The 22,137-nt window shown below is 38.6% G+C and overlaps 1 protein-coding gene across 1 annotated transcript in view; it reads right to left on the bottom strand.

The window, feature by feature from the left end:
• Window positions 1–3,895: 3,895 nt before the first annotated feature.
• LOC311031304 (voltage-dependent calcium channel subunit alpha-2/delta-2-like) overlaps window positions 3,896–22,137 on the bottom strand; it is a 29,935-nt gene continuing 11,693 nt past the window's right edge. The window contains exons 5-38 of the mRNA XM_084037537.1: window positions 20,682–20,726; window positions 20,364–20,499; window positions 20,116–20,247; window positions 19,952–20,009; window positions 19,824–19,874; window positions 18,796–18,895; window positions 18,499–18,660; window positions 18,282–18,392; window positions 18,108–18,186; window positions 16,470–16,519; window positions 16,194–16,283; window positions 15,998–16,063; window positions 15,675–15,749; window positions 15,500–15,574; window positions 14,472–14,543; window positions 14,195–14,266; window positions 13,653–13,714; window positions 13,452–13,528; window positions 13,314–13,374; window positions 13,128–13,225; window positions 12,949–13,039; window positions 12,741–12,803; window positions 12,533–12,636; window positions 11,595–11,693; window positions 11,342–11,433; window positions 11,195–11,242; window positions 10,590–10,661; window positions 10,025–10,177; window positions 9,879–9,931; window positions 9,657–9,712; window positions 9,194–9,317; window positions 8,988–9,097; window positions 8,796–8,878; window positions 3,896–8,558 (exon numbers count right to left, since the gene is read on the bottom strand). Of these exons, the coding sequence (XP_083893663.1) occupies window positions 8,463–8,558; window positions 8,796–8,878; window positions 8,988–9,097; window positions 9,194–9,317; window positions 9,657–9,712; window positions 9,879–9,931; window positions 10,025–10,177; window positions 10,590–10,661; window positions 11,195–11,242; window positions 11,342–11,433; window positions 11,595–11,693; window positions 12,533–12,636; window positions 12,741–12,803; window positions 12,949–13,039; window positions 13,128–13,225; window positions 13,314–13,374; window positions 13,452–13,528; window positions 13,653–13,714; window positions 14,195–14,266; window positions 14,472–14,543; window positions 15,500–15,574; window positions 15,675–15,749; window positions 15,998–16,063; window positions 16,194–16,283; window positions 16,470–16,519; window positions 18,108–18,186; window positions 18,282–18,392; window positions 18,499–18,660; window positions 18,796–18,895; window positions 19,824–19,874; window positions 19,952–20,009; window positions 20,116–20,247; window positions 20,364–20,499; window positions 20,682–20,726 (2,916 nt within the window). The 3' untranslated portion in view covers window positions 3,896–8,462. The remainder of the gene's footprint in view (window positions 8,559–8,795; window positions 8,879–8,987; window positions 9,098–9,193; window positions 9,318–9,656; window positions 9,713–9,878; window positions 9,932–10,024; window positions 10,178–10,589; window positions 10,662–11,194; window positions 11,243–11,341; window positions 11,434–11,594; window positions 11,694–12,532; window positions 12,637–12,740; window positions 12,804–12,948; window positions 13,040–13,127; window positions 13,226–13,313; window positions 13,375–13,451; window positions 13,529–13,652; window positions 13,715–14,194; window positions 14,267–14,471; window positions 14,544–15,499; window positions 15,575–15,674; window positions 15,750–15,997; window positions 16,064–16,193; window positions 16,284–16,469; window positions 16,520–18,107; window positions 18,187–18,281; window positions 18,393–18,498; window positions 18,661–18,795; window positions 18,896–19,823; window positions 19,875–19,951; window positions 20,010–20,115; window positions 20,248–20,363; window positions 20,500–20,681; window positions 20,727–22,137) is intronic.

Raw genomic sequence — 22,137 nt, 5'->3', positions numbered from 1 at the left:
CTGTTGCCCTTTTGTCGAAGAAACCAATGCGATGCTGACTTCTGGGGTTGACCGACAAAAAAATCTCATCCCTGCGGCACTCAATTGTATGAAGCCAGGGTTAGCAGCCCTGGTATTTCTCACCTTGACCACTGGCAGATTTATCTGCGACGCACTGAAATAACACACTTCAACAATACAATCGGAATTATCATGGCACTAATATCTCAATTGTAACATGAGGAGTCAAACGCAACATTTTAAAGACAAACACACATCCAAATGGTGAGTTAAGTGGGAGTAAAAAGAGTGTGCTTGACTGGTGGCATCACTGCTCTTCCTGACAGCAGAGAGGAAAATAAATTGCACAATCCTTTGGGAGTAAAGCAAACATCCAGTCCCGCCTGCTTCCTCTGTGGGGCACCATTTCATTAAGACTGTGACAAATGACAGCTGCCTTTCTTCCACCGCTGATCTCACTGCACCTGCTGTTTGCCCCTGAATCTGTGGCACCAGACACAACTTTATACTCTATATTGTTGTCAGAGGGCTCTCTTTACTGCACACACGGCTCAGGTATTTGTGTAGTTAAATGTTTTATTTGGGTCCTTTTTAGTTCCTGTGCATAAATATCAACACGCAACTATGTGGTATTTTTTTCTCTAAATATCTATAAACCCTGTTCTGTTTAGAGCGCTTCCCAAACAACGGTATCCATGTCAGAGAAGTTTCAAATGCACAAAAAAAGGAAACCGACTCGAAGTCTTAGTCCTGTTAAACTTGTTAGCCCAATTCACATCCATGTATTTTGTCAGTATTTTATCTTAATAATAACGTTTTTGCCATTATTAATAGTGTATTTAGATTCACTACCTTTTGAATATTGTTTCACAAACTTGAAAGGAAATATGCTTCCTCACACATAATGCAGAAACATTTTTATCATACTTATAAGCTGCTCGACTAAACGAAGACAAATCACACAACAGCTGATGTCATAACAGATTCTAGTTCTCCTATAAATTGTAATGAAAAACAGTTTTACCTAACAGGAAGTCATGTTCTGCAGCAGACCTCGTCTCTCCTGTAAGCTTCATCTGTTCAGTGTGTCTGATGTTCAGCTTTTGAGAGACGAGTCTCCTGGTTGTATCTAATATGATGCATTAAAATGACAATGAGATTCAGACTGCTTTGCCAGACACTGAAGGTCTGATATCATGGCTAAATCAGACATCGGTACACATCAGTATTTCTCTTTAAGCCAACATAACGAGGCACGGTGCCTGCTGGATAGAAGCTATCACCAATCCAAACATGACTATAGAGAGCAGCTGGCATGCAGGACTGTTGGTTTAATAAATCACAGGAGTCAAAACATCCCACCCCTCCCATCCGGAGCTTTCTGTGTAAACGGTGACCTATCGTCTTTCTCCCGAAGACCTCAGCTTAGCGTTTGATATGACTGACTGACATTACGAGCAAATGCACATGACCACCACACAAGCTTTCCGACTCGTGGATTTCTTTTCTGGTCCTCGCCAGGCCACCCAATATGTTTTAATAATCTTTGACAGCTGACAGAAACACAGTCTCTCTTCATTAGATAATGGAAGCACCGCTCACCCAAATACAGTTGAATGATACAGTTCATTTCACTACATCATACACTCACAAGTGCACACATGAAACTAAATATATGTTCCATCTTGCCTTCACATTTAACGGCTGCGTTATCCAGCAGAATACCGTTGCTAAGTTTAGATAACACAACTAGTTTATTTCCTACAGAAGGTCATTCCTGCAACACTCAGTTGCCATGCAACCAGTTGCTTTCTTCAAACGATATTTTTTTCACAGTATTCCATATCATGACTTTGTAAAGAATTTATGGCATACTATATGGTTTTCATTAAATGTGTATGGCTTACAATACTTTTGTTTAATTACTTTTTACGATATACCATAGGCTATGACTATTTACATTTCAATTACAGGTATAATAATTATTGAAAATAATGTGAATACATATAAGAATATATTATAATAATATTAGTGGTGAATAAAATGACAATAATGATAACAACAATAATAATCGAAGCAGTAAAAGCATGAATAATGATATAAATATAATCATATTCTGCTTGATCTACTTCAAAATAAGGAATCTGTTTGCAACAAATTACTATAACGTTGTTTCAACTTTTTAATTTCTTAATTGTAAAGAATACATTTGCAAGTAAAATTAAATTGTATTTAATATATTTATAATCGTTTAAAATTGTGACAGTTAGTTATACCGCTGCAGCGTCTACTGTTTCAGTGGTGCAGTGGATAAGGGATCTTTATCTAACATGAAGAGGAGTATCAGGGTATCAGAGGAAATACACTGGCAAATTAGGCCTAGAAGCACCACTAGGGGCTGGACCAAGGCAAGCCTGAAGCCAGCCCTAAATATAAGCGTTACCAGCGGGGAAAGTCTTCTTAACCCTACTGATGAATGTGTTTGCCTCCCAGGCTGGTTCGGGTACCTAACCTCTTGTAGGGCCATTAACACCTTGAGACCGACCCAGCCCTGAAGAGAAACTTGAGTCGTTAGCACCTTGGGAGTTGGTAAGTAGTAGATGGTTGTTGACTTGACTTGGGAGTGATCTGAGAACTGTATTGTATTGTGGCTGATACGTCTACTACCTCCTCTGATGAGAGATGGTCGTAGCAGGTTGACAAAAATAGCTTCTTTAACAAACCATCTGTCTTCCAGGGAAGACTATTCGTTAGGTTTTTCTTTATGGCATGGCACTATTTATGGCACATTTATGGCACTATGCTATGAATGTTTATGGCATATTGTACTATGACTATTCTATAGCATAATATACTATGACTTTTTATGACATACTTTACTGTGACTTTTTATGAGTTTACTGACATTTTATGACATACTATACTATGACTTTTTATGACATATTATACTGTGACTTTTTATGACTTTACTGACTTTTTATGACATACTATACTATGACTTTTTATGACATACTTTACTGTGACATTTTATGACTTTACTGACTTTTTATGACATACTATACTATGACTTTTTATGACATACTTTACTGTGACATTTTATGACATACTATATTATGACATTTTCTATGACATTTGTAATGGCATACTTTACTATGACATTTTATACAATGACTTTTTATGACATACTTTACTGTGACATTTTATGAAATACTATACTATGACTTTTTATGACATGCTATACTATGACTTTTTATGACATACAGTACTTTACTGTGACTTTTTATGACTTTACTGGCATTTTATGACATACTATACTATGACATTTTCTGTGACATTATTAATGACATACTTTATTATTACTTTTTATGATTTTTTTACAACATATTTAAGATTTGACATTTTTTTAATGACATACTATACTCTTGACTTTTTATGACATGACATACTATGACTCTTTTTAATAGCATTTTTATGACATACTATATGATGATTATGATGATTATTTTTGTGACATACTACACTATGAATACAAAAAATAGTATGACATAATACCTAGCGTTCTCAAAGTTTTGTTGATTTACAACAATTTGGGGGAGTCAGAATATGATTGAAGGCTGCACAAAAACGTTAAAACATATTGTCTTTTCCACCTCAATTCATCATCAAACCACAGAACTTTAACTAACAGACACTCGCGAGTTGCCACTAGTTGTCATGCAACCAATAGCTTTCTATGTTGTGTATTAAATGTAAGCTATTCAATGTGAAAGTTTGAAATGGAACACAGCCACATGTATGCCATGTCACGATCAGGGGCTGCAGGAATGTTTCTGAGAGGCTACACTTTGAGAAACAGAAAATAATAGATCAGTGAAGAGCAATAAGGAATCAGAACTGAAGTGAAAAATATCAACAGCATTTAATGACCAAAGATATAAACATTTAAATATCCATTTTTGTAATGTGACTGACAAAATCTTTACAAAGTTAGCCTTCATCTTCTGCTGTGTGCTTCACATCATCTGTACAAAAATGAGGTGGCATTGGAGACTGGCACAAAGAGAGGAAACTGTCCAGAGTAAATGACAACGTTAGCAAAATTAAAAGCAAAGTTCCATCAAAAAACATTAACATTCTTTTGTTTTGATACTCAGTAAATAAATACTACATGAAAAACAGTATGTGTGTATGTTTGTTTTACTTGTTATGTGGGGACACATATCTGATAACACAGTCACATTGTGGGTATTTTTTGAGGGGACAAATACATGTCCCCATGGCATAAATCATTCAATTTCAGGGGGAAGACTTGGTTTTGATTTAGGGTAAGTCTAAACACAACTTTTTGTGTATGTTTTGCAATTTTCTTGCAAACTGCTTATGAGCTTCAAACATGTTAAATTCGTCCTTTTCAATACAAATATTATGCACAATATCAAAATAAATAAACAAATAAAAGAATACATAAATATATTAAATAAGCAACACTTAACAAAGTAAATTAATAAAGGGGTGTCCCCACATGTCCCAACCATATTTATTTGTAATACAGCCTTTAAATGCATAAATCTTCTCCAGTGGTTTGATGTCACTTTTTTCCTAAATAAACAAACGTTTAATCAGGCAGTAGGTTGCTTATAACTTCTCTGTGCTTTTACTTTCTGCAAAGACCTTAATTGCAAACTGACAGTTATCGTAGGCTTCACTGAAGTCAAACTTTCAGCTTCATAAGGTTACACACCACTGAGATCTCCGAGGCTCGACATCACCCAAACATCAACAGAGGGCCCCGTCACTTCTCCCCACAGTACCGGAGAGCCAAATGTGGACAGGAATGTAAAATATCCATCAGACCTTGTACACAAATCTGTAAATTGTTCAAAATATCATGCAAATAAATACCGGTAATTCAAAACAAAACTACAACACTGACCTCAACAGTAGTAATATATTGTAGGTTATAAAGAGTTCCACAAAATGTCTTACCTTCAATGTACAACGGTGTTGTTTAAATAATGCAAAATGACCATATTAATATTTGAGAGAAGTGTTTTTGTTGAGGTCTCCAAACAGTGTTGAGCTTGAGTCTGCTTCTCCTGGTTCCCACCATGCTCGGGTACAGCAGAGATGCACAACAGTAGGTATTACTGTACATAAACATTCACTCGTTCCAGTCAGTCCTAATGGAAAAGTACACGTTTCTGACAAGATTCAAATATAGAATACACAGAGTGCAGATGGGACGAAGTAAACCTATGAAAATGGACAGTGTCTGTGCTTTGATCCAAGGCTGGACCACAGTGTAGAGATAAACGACACAGAGTAGAAGGGCAGCTGGGTTCGTTGTCCTTGCTTTGACAAACATCTGTCCACAAGAAAGCAGGAGGGGAGGCCGGCTGCTTGACCCTTTCACAACTGTGCTGCGCTCCTTCAAAAATGCTTCATAAGTTCATGAAGAGCATCTTTTTCTGTGTTCCCTGACAGAGAAGTCCATTTAGAGCTGAGCCTTTGCAACGCTTGAAGTTCAAGCTCCGGCCCTGAAAGATGAACGTCTAACAGCCGAATGTTCCTGCCATCCAAAATGAGTGCAACAAGGCACTGCAGGGTGGAACACCAGGCAGACGGACAGAAACAGCAGTTTACAAATATTTTGTCAAAAAAGCTTTTTAAAAATATCCCCCGTTAAGTCGTTTACCAGAGCAAATCATCAAAACACAAAAAGACATCGGGCTCTGATGAATCACTGTGAGCACATGGTTTCAAGATGTTATCATGCATAACTCCTCACAAATAAGACAATGGTGCGTTATTGGTTTACGGACACCCTGACAGTCTTCTAATCCAAGTAGGAACGATCCATACGGTACTGGTCAGTTATTTCATTGGGACTAAATGACTAACTAAACGGGTTCCCACCGCCATGAGGAGGAACACATGATTGAAATATTCTGCCACAGTTTATCATCACTTTCAACGAGACATCAAAGGAATCTCAACAAAGCATCACATACTGAGAAGACATCGATAACACAGAAAGCTCATCAGAAGCTACATTCCCCGTACAGAAGCATACATACAGTAAGTGCATAAATTCAGCGTTGACAAATGGTGGCAAGAAAAATAGTTTTAAAATGGTCAGAGAGCTTCCCTTCCATCAAACAACTGATGTTTAAATATATATCGGCCACACACTGACATCTGCACAGAGATAACACTGCGTGCAAATTTGACAATAAATTGATGGCCATGATAATTGCAGCTCAAATAAAATATCAGATTATCACAGCATTACTACACTAAACAGTGCAGCGGTTTGGAGGATCTACTACTTCAGTTTTGTAAAATCACTGTTAACATTTCATAATTCTGCTCTGCTTTTTTTTCCAGATGAATAATTTTTTACCAACTGGAAGAATTTCAAGATCCTACCGAGTATCTGTGGAAGCATTTCAGCCAAACAAACCTTTACTATCACAAACCTCCAATCAATAAAACTTCTTATAACGCCTTTCTCTTCTGTGGTTGTTTGTCAAGTGCTCTAAGAAAATATTTGAAGGGCAAGAAAAAATACTTCCGGTTACATTTATAGATGAAAGAGACGGCAGAGGGAAATCATTCTCGTGTCCCGTATGACATAATTCATAGTACTGACACTGTCTTGGCAATGGTTAGAGGTGGACTGAAAGACACTGGAGTGAATGTGAGGTCGAGGCCCAGATCTACTATCATGTCAAACTATCAAACTGCTGAAAGTGCAGGGAGCTCCTTTATGTGCAGAGACATTTACTAGAACTGGACATGCAAATGAGAACTGGTGCAGATAATTACATTTTGAATTCTATCAAGCCAACAAAAGCAGAAGTTGCCAGAAGCATCTGAGCTCAGCAGATTCTGTCTATCTATTTACATTTTCCTGCCGTAGCAGTTTTATGCGTGGTGTGCACAAAAGCAGGCTGTGTAAATGCCTCGCGTAGCTCTACCCAGCAGTGGTACGGAAATCCTAAATCTGTATAATAAACAGTTAACTATCGAGGTCTTGGCATCTAAGGAGCCACCCCCAAACACGCAATTGCTGTTAAATCTACAAATAAAATGGCATACAAATATATTCATATATCAACCTGGTGACAATAAGAGATCTAAAAGCTCATAATACTCTTCTCAACAGAGAGACAGCCGTGTTTACGGAGCTCTTCTGGATAAAACCAGGGCATGTGCAGCGTTGTATTTGAAGAATAAGTACATTTACTCAAGGACTTTACAGTGTTGATGTTGTTCGTGCTTTACATATGTAATGACATGTTTTTCTTAATTAAAGGTAGCCTATCCTGTGAAATGTATGACCACTAGTAGCGCTATGGAGCAAGGATTTTGTAAGTGTAGATCCACAGTTTGCTGTTCTTGTTGCTCTCCTTTCTACATGCTATACACATTTCTGCTAGTGGTCTCACATTATTCCACGGATCTACAGGTGGCAGAAACGCACTAAGAAATGTTGCACTACAACAGATAATGCAGGAAGAAGAAAACTGCAAGAAATTGCATTTAAACAAAGGGTTTGCTTAATTTTCACAAGATTTCCAACAATGTGTTTAGCTGAGAATCATTGATTTAAAACATAATATTTGCTTTCAAAGAATAAATCCACAGAACACCTTTTTACTTCTGACTCCACGACGTTGCAGAGGGAAATACTGTTCTTGTTACTCCACTACATTTACCTGTAGTTAGTTTTCATTTTTGACACATGAAAATGCTGACTTTTTAAAATGATTGTTAAAGATAAATCTACCAAACAATATAAGTAGTGAAAAATAGCAACGTGATGAGCTACGACATTAAAATGGATGCTTAATACATCAGTAATAATAATCTGTATGGTGAGATAACACTGACAAGATCCCTTCTGCCGTCAAATGAGTATTTCCACTTTTACTTAAGTAAAATCTTGAATGCATGACTTAAGTCAAATAGCTGAATGCGTCTTTCCACCACTGTGCTTTTTTACCACGAAGCAAATTAAATCAACTGAATTTTTAGATCTTTTATAATTTCACCAACACAATCCAACCTAAAATTGTCTTCTGTTTCTGCTGGATGACCATTTATTGGCCAGTTAAAAGTACATTTCGGCTGCCTCCCTGATTTTTTTGGTGGTTGCTTACATGGCTGAGCATGTGTGCAAAAATGTTAAACATGCTTGTCCTAGTTTAAGTAGCATGCACACTCAACACATTCTATATTTTGCACTCAAGCAAGCCCCGAAACACCACAAATGCATAAGCAATAAGGCAAAAACACTAAGAGCTCATCCACATATTTCTTTCAAAGCAAAAATACGGACGTGCCGTTTGTAGATAAAAAAAAAAACAACACGTTTGCAGCTGCTGTCTGATCTGACCTCCAGTAGATCCGAGCCTAAACCCAAATAGTTGAAAGATGCCAGTTAGTATTTGTGCGTGTCAGAGATTAGAAAGAGGCAGAAGAAGCTGAATGAAGAGAAGGACTCCTATAGAGGACTGCAGTGCACGACCCCGTCCACACTCTGACGTGTTTTCCTGCAACGAGAGGCAACAATAAATGTTCTTTTTTCAAAGCAAATTATTCATAAAATTAGGCGTTTTTTCACTTCATATGGAATTGGTGCGTCATTTCTAAGTATGTGATGGGACATTTTGAAAAACATTTTTTTGCAAACATAAAAATGATAACAAGCTGGATTTCACAGAGATATGTTTTGTTTTTGTATGTCCCACTGCACGCTAAGGATTGAAGTATAATTCTGTACTACTTACTAAGGCACTGTAGTCAAAGCAGGATGTCGGGCCTTTACGGTATCGGGCGTTGCTCAGTACTTCACATGGATTCTCCTCCTGAACTGTTGTTTCTACTTAAGGGAAGTAACAGTGAACTTACCTGCCACACAGGATTGATGAGATTTCCACCATCAGCACAAATGAAAGAGTCTGCGAGTTTGAAAAGGATACACTCCGTCTTGATCTGTGTTAATCTCTCGATCTCACATGAGCTGCAGGGAAGCGTCTCGGCGACCACGAAGAGGAGGTTGGTGTTTTCTATCCGCTTCGCGTGGAATAATCTTTGGGGAGACATTGATGGATATAACTTAATACAGTATGTACAGGTATGACGGCATAAACACATTCTGCTGATGCTCCAGAAATAAAAAAGGTACCGTGAGCAGTTTCCACAGTCCTGCAGCACGTTGTAGGAGTTGGTGGTGTTTGTAAAATAGAACTGGCTTTGGATGGTCACACAGCTGCTCTCCCTCGTTTCAAAGCCTTCAACCAGGAGATCATCTAGAACACAAATACAGTTTAGAACCTTCTTATAGTTCATTTATTTTACTGTTTTACTACTAAAATGTAAACGGGTATCAATTGATTTTCACCCATATTTTCTGTACAAATTCATCTAAATGCTCTTGTTTCTGGGTGTGCTCATGCATGAACACACTTCCTTGTTAAATCCCCTTTGAATGTTGTCAATCAGAACAAGTTGAAGGTATCAGAAGGACAAATACAATTTGCTGATTGATGGACATTTGTAGAAGTGACTTCTTTCATCTAATTTGTTGTTTACCTTCTGTCTTTATTCATGTGCACACATAAAGATTTAGTCAAGATGGACAAATTCACCTTGGTAGAGCCAGCTGTTGTAGGCCAGTCCATATAGTAGCTGCTGGGTCACAGACCTGACAAAAGTGTCAATAACATCAATAAATATCAGTAAACAGACCGTATGTCACAGCTACAGCAACTTTAAGCTAACACCCTGGTTGAATGTACACTGTTGGGATTGGTTTTTAAGGGAACCTCACATGCTGTCTGTTATTTGATGTGCAGTAAACAAAGTCTCACCATGCCACCGTGGACGTCCACCAGGCCACGCTGAGGATGTCAGCGATGGACGGCTACAAAAACATACAGTTAAGGATTAGAGCTTTCCACTACATCAAAACGACCTAAAATGTCCCAGAATCTGAAATCTGCAGGCGGTCTGTTACCACGAAGATGCCCCTCGGTGCTGCGCCGGTGTGGCTGCTGCTGATTGGCTCACACGCGGACTGGTAGTGGAAAGACTGACGGCGAGTGAAGATGGAGTTGTTGTAGAGTGCGTGCATCAGGTAAGCGTCCACGTCGCCAAAGAAAAGGCCGATCTGTGATGGAAGAAAGAAAGTCAAATCAGAAAGAGAAAGAGCGCCATGCAGTGGCTTAACATGAACTTCTCTTTTTCTTTGTCTCTTCTCTATATTGTTTCATTTATTTGGAACTGAATGATAGAAAAGTGAGATTACTTGAGATGAATGAAATACTTAAAGTATTTCCGAAACCAGCAAACTGATAGGAAACATGCAGTAACAATAACAGCATTAACAACAGCGAGGTTGATCAAAGCATCAGAAATTCAGAAAACAATTTAATTTCTTTTTTTAAACATTTAGTTTTGCCTTACTTTTGAAATACAGTGAAAAAGTGAAACAGCATAATTTCCTCTAAAAGTAGAAATTGAATAATATATTACGTTATATAAGTACATTAATAAAATAATAAAATAAATAAGTAAAATACCTTTTTCCAGTGATCTCTCTGATTGGACATGACCAGGAATCCACCGTCATCAATGAGATAGCAGAGGAGGTCCTATCGACGACACAGCACAGTTTACATGGAGTGAGCTTCTGTGTTCTCTTAGTGAAGTGTGAAATGCAGGAAACCAATCAAATATTATATGTCTTCATACATGCTAAAGGTAGAGTATATGAATATATTCTATATCAAAACATTAAATCACAAAAAACATTACGCTTGTATGTTTAATAAACTGATGAAGTGGGCCAATTTGTTTCTTCTTCTTCTTCTTCTTAACCTTTTCAAGAGAATATGATTTTAGGGCTCAATATGCTTTATGACTAAATTCGTTTTTTTACAGTGTAATATCTTATAAGGTCCAAGTTGAGCTCACAAATCTTAAATCATACACACAGGCAACATTGTGGATATTGTTAATTGTCAACTCTTATAAGCGCTCCTCTTATCTATGACTGAAAGATTATTTATAAACTGGACACAAAGTTTCCTCTAAATGCCAATTTAATGATGTTATGATCATAAGTGTATTCATTTAATAACACATTTAATGACTTGTGTGGAAAAGAAACACAAAACATTCTTACGTCAGTGTTCACTTCACAGTCCATCTCACAGCTTCTGGATGGTCCACACTGTTTTAACAAACCGTGTAATGAGAGAATAATGTCAATGTAATTGTAATGTTACAGTAAATGGCGTCTACTGACATCATTAGTGGCCTCGTGCTGTACCTTGTGTGAGCCCTGGCGACTGTCTGAGACGTTGCTGGCCAGGATCTTAAACTTGTCCACCCACGCCTCCAAGTCCAGCTTTACTCCGACCACTGAGCGACCACATCCACAGGACCAGAGCAAAGACAGGAAGAAGAGGGCAAGAAGCAGGGATAAGGTGGGAAGAGTACAAAGCAGATGCAACTGAAATACCTGTAAGAAATATATTTCAGACAAAGAACATTCCTTTCACAGACAACATCATCTTTCTTACCTGAAGGTTTGAGCAGCTTGCCTCCTAAATTCACCTCCACAGCCGAACTAACCAGAATTCCAACGGTGCCGTTTTCTGCGCCTGCAGGGTCATCCGATGCTGTCCAAACAAGAACATGACGTCATGTCTGATCTCACACACGTATGAATGCTCAATTCATCATTTTACAATTGTGCCCGTCTCTCTTCAAAAACACCCCACACTTGAGACGACACACAAGTTGGTTGTTTAAAACTGGAGGATTATTTTGTCCCAAATCAATCAATGAATCGATTTTAAAATGATCACAAAACATTTACAGTTAACTCTCATTTGATGAACTCGTGTTTATGAAACCTGCATTAAAATGCAGGCTACGGTTGATATGATGAACAAGTTAGCTCAAAGATTGCTTACGTACAATTCAGCAGGTACGGAGCAACGATATCATTAATTTGGAGTCTCTTTCAGCTCTGTTTTGGTCTCCACCAACTGCAGAGAGATATGTCTGCCTCTTTAGCTGCTAATATATTATTATTTTTTGTTTCATTTTCATTTAATTTGATCCATTATTTAAATGTTTGCTTGTTTTAACTGTATTTACCTGTTTTAAACTGTAAGGCAACCTTGAGTGTTAAGAAAGGAGCCCTGAAATAAAATGCAATATTATTATTATTATTATTATTATTATTATTATTATTATTATTATTATTTTTATTATTATTATTATTATTAATAATAAATGCTCCACTATGTTCACCAGCCAGCTGTTTACGGTGGATTTTTGAAGCTGTGACATTGAACCAAAACTGTAAAACTGCGCACCTGAAAACCAAAACAATAAGCTTTAAACTAAGGGATGAGTTCTCTGTGGGTTCGTCAGTAGGAGTGAGCCTTTACACACAAACACACAGTCATTTCATCTATTCATGTTGTAAAAATCAAATTGGTTTACTCACAAGATCTCAACGGAGCTCTGAACATGTAGCCTTTGTTGTCGAGGCTTCGTCTGTAATAATTTGAATTGAAGGGTTCAGGATCCTCATCCCATAACTCAGCAGCTCTGGACAAACAAAACACAGATCATTATGAATGATTCATGGGGTAAAAGAAAAATCTGTGAAATTACTATATTCTTCTCTGCTTTAATAAGTTAATCACACTCACATGTTGGGAAACACACGTGTTATTCCTCCATCAGTGGAGGCAAATACAGCCAGGAAGCCGTACCTGTAACAAGCAGGGGGGGTTTTCTTAGCCAGCTCTGGTTTTTATAACTTTGATCAAAGCAGATTGCTCTTAATTTGCTCCAAGTTTTTTTTTTTTTACCATGATGTGCGAGAATGTTGTGTAAAGGAACATTAAGTTGACTCACGAATTCAGGTCCTTGTTCTTCCAAACACGAGAGGCCAGCTGGCCAATAATCCTTGAATCCAAAATCAGGTTGTGGATGAGGCCTTGGTCACCTTGGGGAAAAAAAAATCCATTATCTTATCTATGAATCTACAGCAGCGGCAAATATTGCAAACTACAGAATGCTGTTGACGCACTCACATTCATCTGATTCTGGGGAAATGTCCAGCATGAGCGAGAGGAAGTTCTGCAAAAACTGGGTGTTGTTGTCAGAAAGATGCAGACGTTTGCAGTATTCCCTGGAGATGAAGAGGGCAGAATTAGGAACTTCCCCTTCACTAACAGGTTGAGAAGCGTAACATGAAAAGGGGAAACAGAGATAGTCACCTGGGAGCCAGAAACACATGTCCTGCCGATTCAAAGGAACTGGGCAGCAGCGATTGCATATCTGGAACAGAAGGTGGTATTTTTCATCTTCCCCTTTGTGTTCGAACTAAAACAGAATCTTGTAAGCTCTGTACTCACACTGGAGCTGCAGCATCACATCACTCAGGTCTGCCTGGATGAAGAACTCATTGTAGGGGGGTAATACCAGACCAAGACTGCAGGTGGCGGCATCCAGCAGGGAGACACAAGAAGGAGGAGACCAGAAGAGGAAGGAAGAGTGAATCCCTCGGTGCAGCTGCTTGGTTATTATTTGTAATTCATACCATTGTAACTGCTCACCTGTAATCTGTGCCGTTGATAGGAGTCCAGGTGTAACTCCTGTACACCTCATCAATGTATTGCTACAACAAAGGAGACATTTGAGGAAAACCTAAGTAAACAGTTTACCCACTTTTACTTTATGTAATATGTTTTTTGGATATGTGGAAGCAGCAGTATACTTCTAAGTACTTTAAAGGCCAAACCACAACTTAAATTCGACTTTAATTTAATTTAACTTTTCAAAAAATATATGTAACTCAAATTCAATGTACACGGTCCAAAAAAATCACGAGGAAAGAATATGAAATGATCCTTTAAAACCATTATTTAAAACACTTATTTGGAAATAAATAGTGAAAATTGAAAATAATTTCTTAAAAAGTCTCTATTATTCATTGCATATGTAAATGGTCCTGATTTACATATGCAATATATGCACTTTCTGTTTAAGCTTGCACAATCTTCGTACTGATTACTTGTCTCGTCTTCATCAGTATGCTGCAAATGTCAGACTATAGAGGTTAAATATGTGGATCTACTAGGAAATAGAATTTACTTGCCTCATCAATCGACTTGACAAGCGTTTTAACCTGCATTTCACCGGGTCTTCCATCAATCATTTGTCGCCGGATCTAAAAATGTAAAAAAACAAAAAAATGTGTTTTCAGTCACAAATAGGTGAGGAAGATATATAGAGCGGGACCTTCAGTTGCCTGGCAGGCAGATAATGTTGTTCAGCGGCCTGGTGAGCACTTTGAACAACAACAACAACAACAAGGACAATAAAATGCCTGAAACCAGAAACTTTTTCTGTTCCTCCTGACAGTAAGTGCTCACCTCCTCTTTATTGCTGTCCTCAACCTCGGCGTCCAGGAAATCCAGCGTCACAGGCTCAGGGAGGTTCACCGGCTAAGAGAAAAAATCAATTTACAACAACATCAGCGTAGAACAGAAGCCTGAGGCCTGCACTACGGAGCGACATATCCCGGGAATCTTTAGGTCATCTGTCTCAACTAACCGAACAACTGGATCCAGTAAAGCGTTCCTACGACGGTGGTTATCAACTTGGTAAATGAACCCACAGTTTCTCGATCACAAATATGGACAAGTCTACCATCAGCAGAGCAGCATATTTTATTACTAAGAACAAACTCTATTATTAGACATATACAAAGACATTAACACACAAGTCAGACTAAAAGCAACACAGATGCAAATGCAGGGAGGTCGGCTGGTAATAAATCACCGACTCTGTCTACATGTAAATGAATAGGCTTATAATGAAACTGCCCCATAGAGCTTGATAGTTCCGATTCTAATCACATTTGTCAATTATATTAAATGTATTCTGATGGAATAGAAGATACTTTATTATTCATTCCCTTTTGGGAAAACATTGCATGAAGGACCATTTTAGACTCATGCTTTCAGCTGCAACCCCGACGGTGCGTAACAGACTTGGAGAAAATGAAAAAACAAAAGTGGTAGGAAGGTTTCCTTCCACACCTCATAATCCCCCACAGCAGACAGAACAGTAGCGGTAAGTGAGGCAGGGTAATGCACGCCGGTTACAGGACGGCTGTGAGGAACGACTCAGACACACGGCACACTCATCAGTGATATGAATATCTATGGTAAGAAGTGAGCCACCATTGTAGGCCTGAAAACCTTAAATTACCTCGCTAACCGTAAATCTGGCTTTGTAGTACAGGACTCAGCTTTAACAGCATCATAATTATCTAAAGTGAATACAAACAGTCATAACTTGAAACCCCAAAGGACCTGTACTGTCCACATTCCTTCTCCTTCTTGCTACCCGCAATAAAATACCGTAGTCCAATAAAGTCAAGTTAAATATACACCACCTTTGGCTGAAGATTAGGGTGAAGGAGAAGATATCCATTTGGATCAATGGCAAATATGTATCCATTGGCTCCAAGCTGTGAAGGAAATAATAAAAACAAGGAATAGCAGTGATGCGTCAGTCTGTACAAATGAGGACAATTATAACTCATAATGTTCCCGATGAGATGTACATACATTGTACCGTGGTGTTAGTCGCTTTATCTCGTCAAGGTGCACGTCCACTCCCATGACACCTAATATTAGCTGATTCTGGTCAGACAACACACACAATGTTGATTTTACAACTCAGCTTTTGTCTGGATTACACAAAAAAGATGCATATAATAATAATACTAAGAAATTAATTAGTGAGCTTTAGAGTTGGTAGGGTATTTATCTTTTAATATTCTATATCATACAACAGAGCTACATCCTGCCTTTGACAAACACGTGAAGAGAAAGTGACCATAACCAGTAATATAATAAAAAACCTTTCATATAATGACTAGTTGCGTTACCTGTGAGTTTCCATCCATGGTGAGATTAAATACGGGCAAAGTCCCAGTCACTACCATGCCCAGACCCTACAGAGTCCAAATACAACGTCCAAATCATATACATTCTCAGGTGTAGTTACTTAGTGTTTATGTACTGTATGTTCGGTGCATTTACTATATTTGATCATAAACAGCCAACGAGGTCATGCAGCCTCACCAAAGCATCCTGATACACGTTGGTCCACTGAACCTGCTTGGCATCGCTGCCTGCCAGAACCATGGGGCGTCCCAGCACGTCCAGGTACTCCTGACCAGAGAAAAGAGCTACGTGACCCGCTGCAGCTTCAAAACAACCCACGACATCAGGACACGGGGGGGAATGGGCGTGCACAGAAATGGAAGTGGATGTTTCTACAGTGTGAGCGAGTGCCACGAGGAGAATGTGAAACAATGAACGAGGATCAGCTGTGTGGAAGGCACTAGACAAACCCACCTGGGTGTTAATCCTTATAGCACAGATGGAACGGATCTCAAAATAGTAACCTGGCAAGTGACAGGGAAAAAAGACAGAGAGAGGGAGAGAAAGGAAGAGAGAGAGGGAGAGAGAGAGAGAGAGAGAGAGAGAGAGAGAGAGAGAGAGAGAATGAGAGAGAGGGGGGAAGAGAGAGAGACAGAGAGACAGAGAGAGAGAGAGAGAGAGAGAGAGGAACAGACAAGGGAACAAACACAAGAGTGGTATTCATGATTATTCCAGTTTATTCTAATAAATCAGTGACTCAGCCACTTAACTTCCACATCAGTGAGCTTTAAGTTGACGACCTCCATCGATCTGTATTCACACAGTTAAGTCAAGATCATTACATGAGGGGAAAGTTCAAACTGAAAGCTCCCATCGAACCAGAATATGCTTCACAGAAAACTTTCTGTGAGCTTTGTTGAAAGCTGGTTTCCCATCATGCTCCGTTGCAATGAAAGTAATGATTATATGTAATTATCCATTTATCTGCTGATTTATTTCTCAATAACTACATAAACTATTTGATATAAATAATGCTATAAAACGTTAAAAAAAAAGTAGTGTCTTCAAATGTCCAATCAACAGTCCACAAACCAAATAAATTCAGTGTATAATCATATAAGACAAAGACAAGCAGCCCAACAATAAATCATTTGGCATTTCTGTAAGCCAATTTCTCAGTTTTCATTTTAGTTATTAGTTTCTATTTTTATTGTTTTCTTATTTTAGTTTATGGACTTCTTGTTATTTCTTTCTTTTACTTCGTGTACTTATCTGTATTGATTTCCTTGCTGCTACAACCAAATCTTCCCCATTGGAGACTAATAGCTTGTTTCAGCTCTGCGATGCAATCATATCAACCAAACAGACGTCTCATAAAGTTCTAAAATAACTCTTTAACAATCAATAACAATAGAATGTTTGCTACATATGCATCACATAAAATCACATTATTCCATTAATCCATGGAATGAATGTGTAATCTTGTTCACTTCCTGGAGATAATTATCTCAGACAGCCTAATGTTTCCTTATTAGGGAAAACATAATTTGATGGATAATCAGATGACCATTTACTTTTATTTCATCTCAAAGAATGTAATTTCCCCCTCGGATACAACTTGTTCTCCGTCACTCTGACTTCAGCCGATAATATCAGAATCATAACAAACCCTGCACTCAATGAAAACATCTGTGTGAAGAAAAAGCAACTCTCGTGCGCAAACATTCTGAAGAAGCAAAAATCAAAAAGAATCAAAAAGCATCCTCATAAACATGAGTCCTGGGAAGATCAGTACCTGATCTACACTAACAAATGTGACCTCTGTGTGAACAAGCGGAGCCAGCACTGAACTCTACATCCAACACACACCCTGGTTTTACCTAAATTAAATCATATATTTCACTAAAAGTAATAAATTAACTGTTGAAACGTTAGATAAAGTAATGGATAAATGGTTGAAACATCCAGCTTCTGCCACTTCAAGCAAGCAAACAATATCCAGTTTTCTATCATTCATTCTGTTAAATAACATCCAGACGTTAATCTAGTAATAAGAGCATATTTGGGAGGTGATGGGAACTACTGCTTTACTGTCTGTGACATTCAGCTCACCTTTATTGGTGCATGCGATCCACTGTAAAGGTGTGACATCATAGTTGTGTTGACCCACAGAAAAGGTGAAAACTCGAACCTTCGGAGGAACAAATGGAGAAAAGGAAACACAAGTTTTCAGAAGGTGATAAAAAGTCACAGTGCAAACGTTACTGGATGTCAATGGAAACCAACCGTTTTGTTGGGCCAGTTGTATTGCATGAAGACATCCTGAGCTCTGTCCTCTCCTCCATCAGTAAAAAGCATGATTATCTTATTGCAGTTGGCCCGGGGAACATTTGTCTTCTAAAAAAGTACATTTAAAATGGAGATCAATGAGAGTCGGCACAGTAAAACAGCATGCAAAGACGTTAGTAGTGACATAAACCAAAGTCGCTGTTAATCGGCTTACGTTCAACAGCTGGTTGAAGGCAAAATGAAATCCAGACTTGTAGTCAGTGGTGCCTTTAGCCTGCATCTGCTGCACCGCATCCTTGAAGATCTTCTTGTTGCGCACATTAGCCTGGACGAGATGTTTGAAGCAGGGAACCACAGCCTCGGCCTTCTCGTTAAACTGGAACACAGCAGCGGACACAGGTTGGGCTTAAATATGTTAAACAAAACGGTAGCTATGGAAACAAGACGGAGAGATGTGAAATGATGGAGAATCGGTGATGAAGAGTCAGTGAGTGTAGCAGCAGATGCTAACCCGGGCCACGTTGACATAGTCATCATCAGACAATGTGTCCAGCATTTCCATCACTGATGCTTTGATGAGTTTCAGGGTGAGTCCGCTGACACTGCCGCTCCTGAGGAAACACACAAGAAGCGTCTCAATCACAAAAGAAAGAATTCATGAGGAAGATTCATTGATAAACTCTTAAACTTCTTTGATATGGTTGCTTGAGCAGATTTTTAAATAATTTGATAGGTCGATTTTATTGATCAATTCCAATAAAGAATCTCTCCCTCTGAGCGCCCGATCAATGTCTTCCTCCAGATGTTCAATCTCAGACATGATTTCCCCGCCACAGTGATTCATTCATATCGATAAATACTTTTCTGCAGCCATTTGTTTGTATTTCCTGCTTCCAGGTGTTGTAGTCCACAGAGGAACACACTAATATATAGTTTGCTATGGACAACTCTATTTAGTTCATATATCCTGATGTCCCTAAAACACTGTCTGATGGGCTGTCTGAGTCACATGGAATTCATTGTTTCCTATTCGTACCTAAATACATGATCCACCATCTAGATGCACATAACAAAGTCCAACTCTCAAATCTCATTGTTAGTTCTGCTGTTTTTCCAGTTATAGACTATAAAACAACACCACGTGCAAAACATTTCCAGCTTAACCTTTAGGTTGTTACCCATGATGAATATGAGCTGCACACTCAGCTGGTTTTGGTGCAGACTCAGTGATACTGTTTTCCCACTCCAATCCGACTTGAGTCAGGCTCCCTTCTCTAGTACCGCTAGCCGACAGGACCAGAAGCACAAAGAAGCTGCTCACTTATGTGAAATAACACCCAAGATGGTCTCATCACTCCTCTTGGGAGAGAAAACTTCACAGATGGGTTTCAACACCAGTTAATTATTTAAAACTGCGATGAAAAGAACGGTTTTGTCTGTTTTTTTTAGTCACGGGTACATAAGAAGTAGTAGAAGTAGTAGAAGCAACACGCGTGTACTTTTTTTGCCTACATTCACATGACATTGTTAATTACTTACACGTCAACAAGAATGACCATATCTTTCGGGGACGAGGCTCCTTGGATGTACCTGTGACAAGAGGAAAAGAGCGTAAACCCACTGCAGCTGTGATGAAATGAACATATGACTGAAGCAGCAAACGGTACCAGGGTCTCCTCCTGACGTCATACAAGTCGATTTTATCGGGGGCTTTCCAAGGTGTAGCTGAAAAAGAAAGAACATTTCTGTAAACTGGAGTTAGCCCTTGTTTGGCTTTTAAATCGTCCCTCACGTCAGGTTAGGAAACACGCGGATGGGTGTTCAGATCTACCTGGGTAGTAGCGAGTGACACCTGTTGCACTCCCGAACGCTTGCCACAGCAGCGAAGGATCCTCCTGGCTGTTCTCCATGAACACCTTCTCCAGAGCCTGCGTCCAGTTCAACTCGTTCAGAATGACCGGAGCTGAGGGGGGAAACGTTCTTAGATATGCCTCCTTAAAATGTGTCAAATAAATCACATTAAATCACCAGCAGATGAGATGTTTCCGTGCTGTGGAGTAATAAATAACTTTCACTTGCCTCCTTTATAAATATCAGTGGGAATCTGAACAGCTGTGTAGGAATAGTTGACATTGTTTTTGAAGTTTGGATCGTAAACGAACTCCAGTTTGATGTGCGAAGGATTTTCCACCTCTCCTTCTCCATCCATCGAGTACTATGAGAACACCAAAAAGTGGATCGCATTGACCCTCATCAGTACTATTATAAAGACTGCTGCAATTTCTAGATTATATTTAAGTCTAAATTTAAATGTACGTTAAATGAGAAACAGCACATCCATTCATCTTCATAAATTTAAACAAAGCAGACAAATCGGTTTATTTGTCCCATACTCACATAATCCAGCTCTGCCTTGGAGTCATAATAAGCCATATCCAGCTCCTAGGAGAAAACAGATGCAGATATGAGGAGGCTGCAATATTAGCACCTGTGAAACAACAGAAGGACTAGTAGTCGTACGACTCAGGTCAACCTCTAGACACATGTCAGCTACTTGATTAGAGTTGCAACTTAAAATTCCTTTTATTTATTTATTTTTATTTTTATATTTATATTTATTTATTATAGGTAAAACAGAATTGAAGAAGCCTCTTAGATAAGAGGAAGCCTAAAGCAAGTCCTACAACAAAGCTTTCCATGGTGACCATAACCTGGCTGATTGACAACCTTCACAGTCACCAAAAGTTAACACTCAACTTTATTTCTCAAAGTTGCTTATTTAAAAATGTCTATTTGCAACGATACAAAACAATGAAAGGCTTAAATCTTTGCATTAGTGAAGCTGTAACCACCAAATGTTTGCTCTTGTTTGCTGTTCAGTACTGTCACATTGTGAATCCGTAGACAGGCTGTAAGGCTTGGAGAGAGCATCGCCATCTGTTGTTCTCAGTTTCTAAAGAGACCTAACATACTTCAGAATAAGCGTGAAAACTCCTCAGAGGCTGCTATGCTCTTGTTTTTGACCTGTTCTGATTACCAAATCTTATCTCCAATATAAATGACTGTTCAAAAAAATATGACATGTCTCTCTCTGTCGGCGATTGATGTTCTTGCTGTCATCATCATCACTATCAGCCAATGTTTCAGTCAGTCCAGAGAAGTTGCTCATTCTCCATGGCAGTTTCTCCTGAGAGCTTTGCTTCTTTAGCTTTGTTGCAATCCTCTGAAAAAATGCTTCACCTGTTTTATATAATATACAAAATGCATTGATTGATTATATAGGGGCGTCAATCTTTGGCAAGCTCAGCATGCTTGAATCAAAAGGATTCTTAATTCAATAAAAAGAAAAGGGGGCTCTTACTCCTTTGTCCACTGAGCTGTAAATGAAATATATTACTGCCAGTTAATTGTTCTTGGTGAGGATCATTATCTGACTTAACAGAATAAAACACAGAGAAAGCTTTTTTATTTGAGCTATTCATTCAAGTTTACTGGATTAACTTGGTGGCATTCTTCCTGTGTGAAAATAACTAAAAGAACGTGTACTTCACCGACCACCATTGCTGGTTTAATGCATGTTGTCTGAGATAGGAATCGTGGAGAAATGTCAGATCACAGATCCTCTCTGGAATCAGCTTTTCTGTCATACCACTGTATGATTAAAATGAGGGCAACTTCAAGCAATAGTTTGACATTTGGGGGAAACGCACATGTTCACTCTCTTGCTGAACGCTAGATGAGAAGATTAATACAGCTTAAGCCATGAAGTGGTTGGCTTAGCTTGGCTTAAGGACTGGAAACAGCCAGTCTTTGCTCTGTTAAGGCAACAAAGCAATCAAATATCATATCATAT

This window comes from Eutrigla gurnardus (genome assembly GCF_963514095.1).
Source record: "Eutrigla gurnardus genome assembly, chromosome: 2".
NCBI classification, from domain to species: domain Eukaryota; kingdom Metazoa; phylum Chordata; class Actinopteri; order Perciformes; family Triglidae; genus Eutrigla; species Eutrigla gurnardus.
This window is presented reverse-complemented; position numbering and strand designations above follow the sequence as displayed.